Below are 13,970 nucleotides of genomic sequence, written 5' to 3'. Positions count from 1 at the left end.
AGATAAGACCTGAGCTGAAGTCAGATGCTTAACCGACGGAGCCACCCAAACGCCCCTCCACTTGCCTGTTTATAATTCTGAAATGATCACAGAGAACTTTTCTTACTGAGTGAATATAAACCGTTGTTTTTTATGGAATTACCATCAATTTAAGCCTTTGAAAAAATCAAAAAGAACCTGTGTGCAATAACTGGAACGATAAAATTTAGGATATACAAAGTTTGGAACACTTTTCCAGCATTAAAAATACTAGGATTACAATACTTCTTGGCACAGGAAATGTTGAAATGATGTCATTTACCTATTTTCCTACTAATATTTTTTAGCCGCTTGAGGGCAGAGAATCCAGAAGCTCAGAAAGGAGAGCAAGTGTTTTCAGATGTTTGCCTTTTTGTCTGGCCTCTCTTAGATGAAGTTTCACAAGAGGAGCTTTTGCTGAGAAACTTGCTTTAACCTAAATGTGGGAGACGATAGAACCCTGACCTGGAAATCGAGACTTGGATTCAGTTCTTGGCTGTTACCAGCAAACTGTGTAACTGGATATTTACTTTCTGAGTTCTACTTATAAGGCAGAGTGGGGTGCCTGGGTGGCTCAGTCATTTGAACATCTGGCTCTTGATTTCGGCTCGGGTCAGGATCTCACGGTTTCGTGAGTTCAAGCCCCACATGGGCTCTGCGCTGGAGGCGTGGAGCCTGCTTGGGATTCCCCCCATTTCTCTGCCCCTGCCCCACCTGCATTCTCTGTATCTCTCAAAGTAAATAAATAAATAAGCTTAAAAAAAATAAGGCAAAGTTACAGAGTTTTAGAAACCTTCTCTTTACCTCCACTGCGATTCTATAAGGGGGCCATTCAATGAACCCCAAGGGTGGCGGTAAATATGGTCTGAGCAGCTCAGAATAAACAGAGAGTGGAGGGTACAGGGAATGACCTTGTGCTTGGGAAGTGATGAGAAACCATTTCCTTGGCTATAGCTGGTCCCTATTCCTTCCTTTTCCTCAACCCATAGCCCCCAAATCCTTCAGGAAAGTGTCTTTTCGTATCAGATTCTCATCCTGCCCATTCCCTTCAATTGCAGCTCACATCGTTCTTTTGAAAGCTGAACTAAAGTTCTGCTGAGCTACAATTATGGTGTTATCGCCCAGACTTTGCTCACACCAGAGGGGAAAATTCTGGCCAGTAACTTGAGCACGTTCCTTTCCAGGATTCTTCTGCCTCCACACTGAAATTCTAGGGAGAGGTTTCAGTTCAGGAATATGTTCTTCCCGTCGTGATTTCTGTTCCCGAGGCCTGCTGCTTCCTACTTCACTGGACTGGTTTTGTGTCAGCCTGGGCCTTGGAGCCACATTTCCAGCAGCTGGAACTGACACTTGGGAGTCCCAAGGGTCAAGTGCCTGGTGGGCTGGACCTGTGCCCATTTTACAGGTGAGGAAACAGGATTGGTCTAAATAACACGCCCTGGGATGCGATGCTGTTTTGTGACAGGACCTGACCTGAACCCAAACATCAGGCTCTTAAAATCTTATGCAATGCTGCCAACATCTCCGCCCGCACCCTCTAGTCCCTCCTCACTGAACGCTCGTCCAGTCAATTCTGCACCCTGGCCATTCCCTTCAACCGTAGCTCGCATCTTTATCCCAACAGATCGTTAGTGTAAAACAACTAACCTAACAATAACAGTATTTATTTCTCATAATGATTATGTGTTCCCTTCCCTGCTGCCCTCTAGCCCGACAGCCTGCAAAGCCAAGGGCATCAGAGAAACTTCTGGAATCAGGCTTTAGTCACTTGGATGCACAAACCTTTCACCCTCACAAGAGCACCTTCTTCAGGCAAAGAAGGGCTGCAGGGAGCGCCCACCCTGAGGCCTGGGGGTCAGGGGCTCAGCCAGGCTCTCGCCGCCCGTCTCCTGGACCACTGGAAACCCGCTTCGGGGCCTCCCTGCCCAGGGAGGCGGGGGGGGAGGGGGAAGGGCGCGTCCCCCCTCGTCGGACCGAGGTCAGCCCCGCCCCTCCTTCTCTGCGACCCCCGTGGGTCCGGAGGCCCCCGCCAGCCCTTCCCGCAGCTCCCCGGTGCACCTGCTTCGCTTCCACTTCGCACCAAGTACAGCGAACAGCGGAACCCGAGCAGCTCGGAGCCGGCACGACCCGCCCCCGGAAGGACCTGGAGAAACGGAAGGAGCGCCCAGGTAGAGCACCAGGATCTGCACATGCTCAGAAGAAGCCTCCGGGCGGCCCTTCCCAGGCTTACCTAAGGGGCGATTGTCGGCTTCCGAACTACAGTCCCCATAAGGCACCGCGGCCCCGCCCCGCGCGCGCGCCCCCCCCCCCCCCCCCCCCCCCGCCCCGAGCTGAAGGATTTCTCCAGGAAGGTCGACTTTGATTACCGGGCTTGGCTGATCGCTTGTTAACTATTCATACAAGGAGAAAAGTTGCTTATTAACTTCGTCGAAGACTATAGCTGAGAAGCGAAGATTACAGCCTCGGAAATGTCCACCCAAACGTGAATGATTCCAAAATCTTTATCTTCTTCCTAAACTTTTCTTCTTCTTTAAACCGTTTATCTTATTCTTTGTACTGTTTTTCCCACTGAGCATCAGAAAAAACACACGGGAATGACCCTACGAACATTCTAAATGTGATAAATTCTTCTTTATAGGGGGGCAATCAGAAGAATGTAGCCGTACAGTGAAGCCTTCACCCACTTTGGTAGATCCATACAAATATTTTGAATGTGTGAAAGCGTGGTAGAATTCAAACATCTATCCAGGAATTCACGCTGAAAGAAAATCTATGGGAGTGTAGCAATAATAATAATAAAAAGTATGGTATACTCTTAAATACGACAATAGGCAAACAAATATAAAAAGCATAATTTTATCTTTTACATATACACTTTTGGATAAAGATATGCACATTTAAATAGGTATTAACTTAGATAACATTTAGAAAGATATGCTCCCAAATTAACAATGGTAATCCACAGGAGATGAGATTATTTAGGAGGAAGAGGGACTTTCCCTTGTGCATCTACATATTTTTTCTATGCAGAAGTAAAATGGATGATATTTCCATTCTATGTATGAAAGATACACAAAATGAAAGAGAAATATCAAGGCATCCTTGGCCTATTAATTTGAATTTCAAGTGTGTATCTCTGTGTAAAGAGAGAAAATAGAATAAACACACACACAAACTCTCATGGAAATAAGTACTGGAAATGAAAATATTAAATGTTCATCACTTATAGGTACGGGTTTATAGGGAATTTTTAAAATTCTTATTTACTTAATGTGTATTTATTTTTGAGAGAGCGAGAGAGCAGGGGAAGGGTAGAGAGAGCGGGGAACACAGGATCTGAGCTGTCAGCACAGAGGGGCTTGAACTCACGAGCTGCGAGATCATGACCTGAGCCAAAGTCAGATGCTCAACCGACTGAGCCACCCAGGCGCCCCGGGAAATTTTATTTTTGATGTTAAGGGACTTCCTTTCCAAAAATTTCCTTAATGTGTCAGTAACTTCTGTCTGTCCTCAAACCATTCTTTCTGCCGTCTCACCATCTGTATTAGTGTGCTAAAGAGCGTGTGAAAAGGTGTCACCACAGGGTGGCTTAAACAACAGAAATTCATCGTCTCATAGTTCTGGAGGCGGGAAGTGTGAAATCGAGGTGTGGGCAGGGTTGGTTTGTACTGAGCGCTGTGAGGGAGATCTGTTCCTTGCCCGGCTCCTGGCTTTGTGTAGCCTCAGGCGTCCCTTGTCTTGTAGGTGGTATTCTTCCGTGTTTTCATATGGTCTTCCCCCCTGCACGCGTCTGTCTCCAAATTCTCCCGCCCCCTTTTCTGTAAGGATACAGTCGTATTAGGTTAAGGTTCACCCAAATGACCTCATCTTCACTTGATTATCTGCAAAGACCCTATTTCCAAATAAGGTCATACAGACAGATACTGGGGGTTAAAACTTCAACATCCTTTTGGGGGATAGAATGACCATCCAGCAATTTTCCTGATAGCTGTAGTAGAATGAAATGAAATATGGCCTCGTATTTATTTTGATATGTGTATGGGCATCTCTCCTCAGAGGTATTTGGGCAATACAACGTAAGTAGGTCTTGGAAGGGTAGAAAGCCACGCACTGAATCTCCAGCAGAGTTAGCGAATCTCGGGCTGATGCTGGCATATAGGTGGTGCTCCAGCTATCAAACGTTTGCTGAGTGCATGGTTTCCAAAAGAGAGAAGATACTGCAAGAAGGAAGAGGAAAATAGGGAAAGTGATGAGAGGGGATATGGTCTGAGTTCTATAGCTTGCTGGGTCCCCAACTCTGGGGCTCAGTCTGGCCAGCACAACACTCAGGGACTGGTCTCTAGAGCGTCTGAGTTAGTCAGTGAGTCTAGGGGGAGGAAGAGACAGGTAGGGGAGTGGAACCAAGGGATCAGGAGGGAAGCTGAGAGATTGGGAAGGTAGAGAAAGGGAGAGGAGAGAAAGCCAGAAAATGGGAAGGAGGGAGGGAGGCTGGGAAAGAGGAAGAAAAGACCTCAAAAGGGAGCCCTGCAAAACAGATATTGGATAATGCTGTTTCCTCGAAGGCCACCAGGTGACAGTATTCGCAAGGACCAGCTGTCATTGACTACCAGGATGACAGAGGCTCCTTACTGATGTTAACCTAGTCAACTCATCTGTGGCTGATATCTGTTGGTGTTTTTGGTTCCTCCTCACATCCATGCTGCCTTTTTCTGATAACATCGGTTCAATTTTGCTCGGGGGAACTACCACACTTCTGTTAAGGTCTGCCATATATATATATATATATATATATATATATATATATATATATGCTTGCATAGGCACACTGCACAACTCCAGAGGATTCATCCATTTATTTATTAAAAAAATTTTTAATGTTTATTATTTTTGAGAGGGGGAGGGGAGGGGCAGAGAGAGACACACACACAGAATCCAAAGCAGGCTCCAGGCTCTGAGCTGTCAGCACAGAGCCTGACACGGGGCTCAAACTCACGAGCCGTGAGATCATGACCGGAACTGAAGTCAGACACTTAACTGACTGAGCCACCCAGGTGCCCTGGATTCATCCATTTACACTGCTGAGTGGTATCTTCTGGAATTGAGCAGTGCCAGACCTATACAACTGTCAATGGCAGTCACTGAATTGTGGTCTAGTAAGTTGCCCATCCTACTCCTGGCCTAGGTGGAACTGAGTCATTCTGATATGGATGCCTTGAAGCAACTGCCCATTAATTCCTATTATGTAGGTCTCTAGAGTTATCCTAGTTCTGGTTCTTTCCAACTCCAACAAATTCGTTTTTAATGCAGTTATTCAGAGATACTCTCTGTTGCCAACAAAGAATCTCAAGAAGTCGCAATCTACACCTCAAACCAGAAGCCAAATCACAGCAAAGCGTCTTGAGTATTAAGATTCAGCTAGTCTTTATTCATTATCCATCATTTCTTCATGCAACAAATATTTCTGGATACCTGCTACGTGCCAGGCACTGTTCTAGGCTCAGAAGCACCAGTGAAAAAAAACAGACATGGCCCCTGCCTTCATGGAATCTGTCTATTCAGAAACGGGTGAGGGAGACCACAATATTTATTAGCCACAACTAGCTATAGCATTTCAAATAGCTGTATAATTCCGAATTGCGAGGCGCTTTGGGAGGGAAAAGGATGGAAGGCCATGTGGAAGGTAGTTTTAAGTAGATAGCATTTATTTCAGGCTCACAAAGGGCAAGCACTTTCTATGTCCCATAGCAATCACCAGAACAATACTGCAGACTAAATACTACTGGGGGCCTTATTTCACAGATGTGATCACCAAGCCTACATTAAGTAGAAATAGATATCATTAATAATGTATAAATATACATAGGATTTTCCCAGGGGCTTTCAAAACTAAAACTGGGGCCGTCCTGGGCAAACGTGGACAAGGTGTCATTCTCCTCAGTAACTTGGCTAAGGTCACACTTCAGGGAGTGGTGGGGTGAATACTGACTGCAGCTCCAGTTTGACCCCGAAGCTCACGTACATAGTGACCACCCCGCGGGTGCCCTCGGATGTGCACAGTCCATGGAGAAATGGAGATGAGCAGGAGAGGCTGAAGGCAGGTCGGCGAGGAGGCTGGGGTCCAGGAAGAGATGGGAGTTGAGATGATCAGAAATTTACAACCATCAGTAACCGTTTGGATATGAAGGGAGGAAGGGGCAGAAGTGGGTTGACTCCAGGGTTTTGGCTCAGGAGTGGGGTGGAAGCGATCCGGGTAGAAGAGGGTGATTCAGATTGGCTCTAGTGGGTATGCCATCCAGGTAGAAATGCTAGGACGCGGTTGGAGAAGAATCTCGGAATTAGGGAATCCCCTCGGCTTAGCTTGTCAGAGCCCAGAGAAGAGTTAGAGGTTAAATGCCTCAGGATCAGTCAGGAAATCTGGTTGCAAGCAACACACATTGACTCAGATCAGCAAAGAGGGGGACTTTTTAATGAGGGTGTCAGGAGGCTCATAGAACCAAGTCAGAATACGGTGAGAAAGAGGGTAGGCTGAGTGGCAGGAATCAACTACCTCTGCTGGGGATGCCACTTGCCACCACTGCCCCAGGCCTTGGCTGTCACGCTGCTGAGGCTGCCTCCACCGCCACTGAATAATGGACACCACTGTTACTGTTGCCACATTGTAAATAAAATGCTCTCCCTGTGCATTTGTATCAGTTGCTGAAGATTCCAATCCCGGGCGTCTGATTAGCTGAACCCAAGTCACATGGCTCACGGCCACGTGCCAGGGGTGAAGAAAGCAAGTGTGTGGCTTTTGAGGTGTTCATAGTGGGAGCGAGTGCCCTGCTTCCTAAGCAAGATTTACACGTGGGTGACTTCCCATGTACAGAAAGGATGTTCAGAAGTCAAAGAACCAAAGCGAGCGGATGCTAATAAAATGCCCAATACCGCTTCTGCGGCCGCCGTGTGCACCCATGCCGTCGTGTAGGGGATGTTCAAGGAAAAATCCTGCCAGGTACAGAGTCGTCCGAAAGTGGCTCCCAAAAGTTCTCACGGGGTTGCCTGGGCACCGAGCCAGCTGGGTCATCGAAGAGGAGTGCCTCCTTCTTAGCTCCCCTGAGACCAGGGGTCCTTTCCTCCGCAGGAGAGGCTGTACCTTCCCCAGTGTCCCCCAAAGCAGGTGCAGTCCCCAGACAACGGTGAACCACGGGCAACCTCAATCCCTTCTGCCTGGTGCCCAGTTTGTCGCTTCCCTTCATTGATGAGGCTGCTTTCACATGCTCCCCCACAAGAAGGGACAGTGATAGGTGTGGGGTCCTTCCCCCAGAACACAATCACTTACACTGAGAGTCCAGTAAGTCATTGTGCCCTCACTCACTCCTGTGGGGTGGCGGTAGGATGGGGGGACCTGTGCGTTTTCTTCTCTCCCTGCCCCTCGACTTGAACTTTACTCCCTACACGGTAAATCTTAGCCCAACCTGTTCTATGAGATGTCTTTGAGTTTTTCCTGAGCCCGATGAGTGAGGACCCCAAAGGGATCACCTTACCCTAACAATGCTTTGCCAAGGTCCTAGAAACCCCCTGTCCTCCCTGCCCTAATACCATCTCTTCCTACCTGTCGATGCTATCTTTGTGCTGCAACCTTTGGCACCCTAAATCCTTTCTAGAGGAAAAGCTTTCAAGAACTTCCCATCCACACTGAAGTTTCAGGGACTCAGTTAACTCCTCATGCGTGTATCTGGGAAACACAATCCTCAACAACTTCAAATAAGTACCCACGGTGGCTTGGTGGCACCTATAGAGAAAAAAAATATAAGTAGATTTGGTGGGGGCAGGGGAGGGAACGTCCCATATTCCCTGAAATGAAGTCCTGGAGCCCCTGCCTGTGGTAAGGCTGGTTCTAGAAGAGTCCTTCCCTGTCCTCCTTCCCTGCACTACCAGGCTGGGTGGTCCTAGAAGCCTGGACCCAGGCCACAGACCAGAGGGCTCAGGCCCAGTTGAAACAAGACAGATGTCTCCAGCACCCACTTGGCTGCCTCCTTGGGCACATCAGCCAGGACTCCGGTGCCAGGATGGACATGTCCTTCCTCCCTCCCCGTTAGACTGGGAGCTCCCGAGAGCAGGGGCCCTGCTGGCATCCTCGCCGTAGTATCTGTAATGCCCAGCAGGCTGCCCTGTGTGGAGCAGCTCCCCGACAAAGTCACATGTCACCATTCAGAGGGAGGCAGCGTCTGGGGTTTATCCTTGGGTGGGGGAAGGCTCTCTGCATTTTCGGGAAGAGGGCCCACAGATTCCCAAGAGATCCCCGGTAATAGCTCCTACCCTACTCAGTCTCTGCAAATGTTGACCCACCCAGGCTGCCTCTAGGCCCTCGAGTGCCTTTGTGTAAATTATAAAAAGGTGCCTCCCGCTTAGATTTGTCTATTTATTAAACTGGGAAATTGTTTTACTAAATATACAAATCTAGGCTGTGATGTGAACGGTGACCCCTAGGGTTGTAAAGTGCCCAACCTGCGCACCTCTGCTAAACAGCCCTGAACGCCACTCCCTCCTCCACCGCTCCCTCCTCGGTAGAAATAAAGTAGTGGGCCTTGCCCTCAGGTGCCAGAATCCTGTCTGCACATCATGCTCCCTGGTTCCCTCTAAGAGCCCAGTCTGATCTGGGGACAGTCTTTGATGACACTGTAGTACACAGGGGTGGCCTCCTGGGGCGGGAGCTGGGGCCGGGCCAGCTGGCACTGAAATAGTCCCCGGAAGGCCTCCCGGAAGCGCTGGGACATAAGGGCGTAGATGACGGGGTTGACCGCGCTGTTCAGATAGATGCAAAGCCGGCAGAAGAGAAGGAAGCCAAGGTTGAGGTAGGGCGGGCTCAGGAAGGAATTCACCACCACCAGGGTGCGATAGGGCAGCCACAGCAGAGCAAAAACCACCACCACCACAGCCAGCATCTTGGTGACCTGCCAGGTAGGACAGGAAAAAAAGGGACACGTGGGTGCCAAGGGAGAATCCCAGGTTCCAGGCCTCTCTGCAGGGTTGCAAGAGGAGAAAGCCCAAAGAACATCCAGGCCTTTGCCAAACTGTGCCCTCATGCCTCGCCCCCCGCCTCCCCACCACTTCAATTCCGTTCCCAGCTGGGAAACTGCTGTGCACCCCTGCAGGCCCTGCTCGAGTCCTTTTCGCTGGGGAGCCGCCACCCCAATCCACCCCCAAAGCCCTTGGATGGGTCACCATCTACACTGGCAGCAGATTCATGAATCTACTGCTGTCATCACAGGTGAGGATTAGAGGAGTGAACCCAGGTAAGGAACACAGAATAGTGCCGGGAAGGCGATAAATGCCCTGTGGCTGACTGCTGCTGTGGACATAGCCTCTGTTCCTTCCGGTACAAGTGCATGGGGTTCAAAGCCAGGCACAGCTGGGCTTAAGCTTGCTTCTCAGAGCCCAGGAATGTAGTCCCTATAAGCGACCTCTGCAACGAGGCCTGGCCCTGACTAAATCAGTAGACTTCAGGGCTGTGATAGTCCCCAGGAACCCAAAATCTCAGGAATTCCCTAGACAGTCTCGGCTCCTGGTTTTACCGGATTCAGATTTAATTCTACTCCATTTTAGGTTCATTTAGGTGATACACACTGGATGCCCGTGTGTGGGCTTTGGAGCCAGGCTGCCTGGGTTCAAATCTTGGTTCTAGCACTTACCAGTTCTGTACCCAGGGACTGCCCCTCTGTGGCTCAGTTTCCTCGTCTGTCAAACTGAGATGGTAACAGTCTATACGCCTTGGAGTTGTTACCAAAAACTCAACAGGCTAAGTTGTGTGAAGTGCCTGGCACATAGCAAGTCCCCAATAATTGGGGATGTATATAGTAATAATATAGTTATTATTATCAGCAATAGTATTCCCCACCCTGCTCTCCTAGACTTTCTCCTTTCATGGGAGGCACCTTCCCTCTTGCTGTCGTAGGTGGCATTCTGCAAGGGCTCTCTTGGGCATCAAAGAATGCTCAGTCCTTAGACTGCCCACTGTCAAAAAAAGACATTCATGTGCCAACAACAGGGTAATAACAGGTACCCTGTATTGAACACTTACTAGGTGCCAGATTTGGAATTCACTCCTATAATTCTAATAATTTTACAGGGTTGAAAATCAAGGCTTAGAGAAGTTCAGTGACTTACCCAAGGCCACGCGGCAAGATGTTAACAAAGCTGGGGGCCAGAAAGAACCCACCCAGGTCTGGAGTACTATTTGTACCAGCAAAAGTTTCATCTAAAGCATAAGCCAGCGGGGAGCTTGAGCCCAGCCCTTTCAGGCTGAGCAGGAAAGTAGTAAATGGAGAAGTAGATGAGTTGGGGGAGGGAAGGAGGGGCCTCTGTCTGGAGCCTCAGGTCATGATGGGCCTACAGCTAGAGCTAAAGGTCCACACCAGTTTAGCCTGTGTCCTGCCCCCCTTTCCTCTAAAGACCACTGTGTTTGAGGTGGCTGTAAGAGCCCCCCACAGTGCACCCACCCCGGGGGGAGGCAGGGAGAGGACACGGATGGTCCTCCCGGGCTCAGGAGTGACTCAGCAGGGTGAGGTAGCCTCCCCCTTCCTCCTCAAGCCGAGGGTATGGGCAGAAGGCTGAGGATTAAGACCGGTTGGGCTTGGGAGCCCTCCTCCCACCTGCAGTCCTTGAATACCCTTGGGAGGCCACACTGCTGGAGTACGGGTAGAGGACATAAGGAGCCTGGACACTTGGGTTCTCACCTCAGGTGCCTCCAGGTGTCACCTCACTCCCTTGTCCCCTCTGAGCCTGTTTCCTTATCTATAACAATGGGTGTTAAGCCTCCCAAACAAGGGGTAATTTCAGGAATGATCACAGAACCAGGCACACAGCAGGTGCTCCATAAGTGCTGGGTCTCTGCTGACCTCACCCCAATCCATCCCCATCTGGTCTGTCTGGCTCCCCGAGGCCATCCAGGCAGCTCTAGTGTTAGCTGTGGCGTGGACTCGGGAAAGTCACTTCCCTTGTCTGAGTCTCGGTCTCCCCATCATTAGGAGAATACCACCGTGGGGGCCAGCCACTGGTTGTGCAAGTTGAATAATAGCCAGCACTGACTGAACATTTGCTTTGTGATGTGGCTTCAAATGGGCTCCAGACTTCACATGGTTCATCCCATTTCTCGGGACACCCCAGTGTGGTCGGTGCTGTCATCACCCCATATGACAGAAGAGGAAAGTGAGGCTCAGAAAGGAAGAAGTGAGAGCTTCAAAAGCAAGCCTAGTAAGTGGCACGGTAGGGGTTTATACTTGAGGAGTTTGACTCCAAAAGGGCCCAAGCTCCCATCCATTCCATCTGCTGGCTCAGTACAAGGGTTTCCAGGAAGACGGAGGTCCCCACCTGCTTCCGGGAGTTGAGGGCGCCTTTCTTGCCCCTGCAGGAGAAGCGCTGGTGGCCCGCGGGGCTGCCCTGGTGCGCAGAGCCCCAGTGCCCCGGGTGCGCAGGAGGCAGCGGCCGCGCGAGGAGGACGCGCGCTATGAGCACGTAGAACACGGTGGCCAGGCCCAGGGGCAGCGCGTAGAAGAGCGCGAAGTCCAGGAAGTAGACGGGCAGGTAGAGAGAGCGCGACACGCGGTAGCCGCACTGCACCTGCACGCCGTCGGCGTACGCGGTCTCGCGTGTGTCCACCAGGAAGAGCCAGAGCACGCAGTAGGCGCTGGTGCCCAGCCACACCAAAGCCGCGATGCGCTTGGCCCGCGCCACGGTGCACAGAGTTTGGGCGCGCAGCGGGTGGCAGATGGCGAGGTAGCGCTCCACCGTGAACGCGGCGATGGAGCCCGTGGACGTGTTGATGCCCACGTACTGCAGGTAGGTGATGCCCAGGCAGCCTGCGTGGCCGAAGACCCAAACGCGGGCGGACGCCGCCTCGGCGACGGTGGGCACTCCGGCCGCCAGGAGCACCAGCAGGTCCGCCGCGGCCAGGCTCACCAAGTAACAGTTGGTGGGCGTGACCATGTGACGGCCCCGGAGTACCACCAGGACCACCATGGCGTTGCCGGCCACACCCATGGCGCACACGAGAGGCACCAGGGTCAAGGTCACCGCTTGTACAGCGGGCGGAGGCTGGGGCAAGGCGCCCAGGCTCGACGCGTTCGCGCGCTCAGGGTGCTCGGTGTGGTCCTCCATGCGCGCGGGTCCGCCCTGCACCCCGAAGGCAGTGGCGAGTTGGGGGGATCACCCCGGCTGCAAAGGTGCCCTCCGGCGATCTGGAGGCGCTCTCCTAGCGGCAAGTTGGGGGTCTCCGGCCGAACAGGTTTCTCAGCTCCGTGCAGGGTCTCACTGTCGCCGCTCAGGAAGCTGAGGACTCCGAGGAATCAGGAGCAGGAACGTGGAGCTAGGCGCGTGCCGCTCAGTTTCCAAGACGACTTTTAAGCCTGGACTGGCGCGATCTTTCCCGGGGTGAGGTTTGCTGCAGGGGCGCTTCGCAGACTAGCGTGGCGCTCCAGGAGGGCACTGGGCGCCCAGACGCCGCCTCCCACAGGACCGACTGCGGCAGCCCTCTCGGGTCTTCCCTCCCTCCGCTCTCTAGGTTCGCGGGTCTCAGGACTCCGATCTGGGGTGTCCCGTCAACGAGGCGCGGTGTGTGGTGTTGGGTCTTCGCCTCGCTGGACTTTCTCTTGGCTCGGCTTTCCGCCACCACCCCGCGTCGGCTCTCTCCACGGGTACCGCTGGGCTGATGCTGGTTGACCGAGCTCAGCACCCGTTCTTTCCCACCGGCTCCTGGCACCGCACCCCGGACACTTGGGGTCTGGGAGATGCAAGGTGCGGTGGGGGGTGGGGGGGAGGAAGGATGCTTTAAGCCCCCTGCTCCCGCGTTTGGCCTGGGCTTTCGCTCCCTCCCCTCTTTCTCTCCTCTACAGGGCAGCTCCACTGGGCACTGGGGGAGGAGTCGGCCACCCATTGGTTTCTGGACTCAATCCAGAAATCCTATCTTGTTTCTGCCGGCAGAAACCTCAGCCCTGCTATTGACAAACGGCCAGCGGAGGCCCAGACCTGGGGGGAAGGGAAGGTATTTGCCCATCTAGACCTGGGTTGATCCCCTCTCCTCCTAAACTGGTTACTTTGCACTTTCTCCTGCTACCCTTTCCTAGTCTTCTTCTTTTTTTAATGTTTTTTTTTTTAAATTTATTGTTGAAGGAGAGAGAGAGACAGAGCATGAGTGAGGGAGGAACAGAGAGAGAAGGAGACACAGAATCCGAAGCAGGCTCCAGGCTCTGAGCTGTCAGCACAGAGGCCCCATGTGGGGCTTGAACCCACGAACTGTGAGAGCATGACCTGAGCCGAAGTTGGACGCTTAACCAACTGAGCCACCCAGGTGCCCCCCTAGTCTTCCTTTCTTCCCCCCAGCAGAAGATCTGGAAATTCTTGGTGGGTGTGCCCCACCCTCACAAGGATCTCTCCCATCTCTAAGACTGTGCCACTCACAAGGCACAAACCAGTTAGGAATCCTTAGCTCTGTGTCCGCTGCAGAAAAGGTGCGTAATGGTAGTTGAATGAAAGAAAGAACTTGCTTCTTCCTGAAGGTGGAACCCACTAAGCTTCATGAAAGGGCTGCTTTCCAGGGAGTCTAGCTCGGTGCCCGCACAGAGCAGATGCCGTGGGATGGTCTGCTGCTTCCAACCCATCGGTTATGCTCTTTAAAAATGATTTCTTCATCTGGGAGGCTTACATGAGTGACAGAGGAAAAAAATCCATGCCAAGTGCTTAGCTGTGGCTCGACTGGGGCAGGAGGTGAATATATTAAGTGATGACAGTTATGTTAACATGTATCCTCCCCCCTGCCTTATGTACGACCCCAAGCTCTCAGTCTACCGATCTGATAAATGGACAAGAAATGAATGATGGGGAACTTGGCAGGACAGTATCTTGGGAGCACCAGCAAGACATCCCCCACTGTCAGTCTTTATAAGAAGCTCCTACAACTCTGCCTGGTGATGCTCTGT

General features: G+C 51.6%; 1 protein-coding gene across 1 annotated transcript; it reads right to left on the bottom strand.

Annotated features, from left to right (window-relative positions):
• Positions 1–8,636: 8,636 nt before the first annotated feature.
• Positions 8,637–12,153, bottom strand: LOC124503837 (thyrotropin-releasing hormone receptor-like). Its single transcript, XM_047069132.1, has 2 exons — positions 11,368–12,153; positions 8,637–8,951 (listed from the first exon to the last, which is right to left on the bottom strand). The coding sequence occupies exons 1-2, from the start codon at positions 12,151–12,153 to the stop codon at positions 8,637–8,639; spliced, it is 1,101 nt and encodes a 366-aa protein (XP_046925088.1).
• Between the last annotated feature and the right edge of the window lie 1,817 nt (positions 12,154–13,970).

The sequence above is a fragment of the Lynx rufus genome, unplaced genomic scaffold (genome assembly GCF_022079265.1).
Source record: "Lynx rufus isolate CCGP_SWC_20201006 ecotype Redwood Valley unplaced genomic scaffold, mLynRuf1.p SCAF_8, whole genome shotgun sequence".
Classification (NCBI taxonomy): Eukaryota; Metazoa; Chordata; class Mammalia; order Carnivora; family Felidae; genus Lynx; species Lynx rufus.
The sequence above is the reverse complement of the archived record's forward strand: the minus strand, read 5'-3'. Positions and strand labels throughout refer to the sequence as shown.

Coding starts and splice junctions, on each gene's coding strand:
- LOC124503837 (XM_047069132.1), bottom strand. CDS start 12,153: ATGGAGGACCACACCGAGCACCCTGAGCGCGCGAACGCGTCGAGCCTG. Junction 8,952..11,367: donor CCCTCAACTCCCGGAAGCAG/GTGGGGACCTCC, acceptor CCTACCTGGCAG/GTCACCAAGATGCTGGCTGT.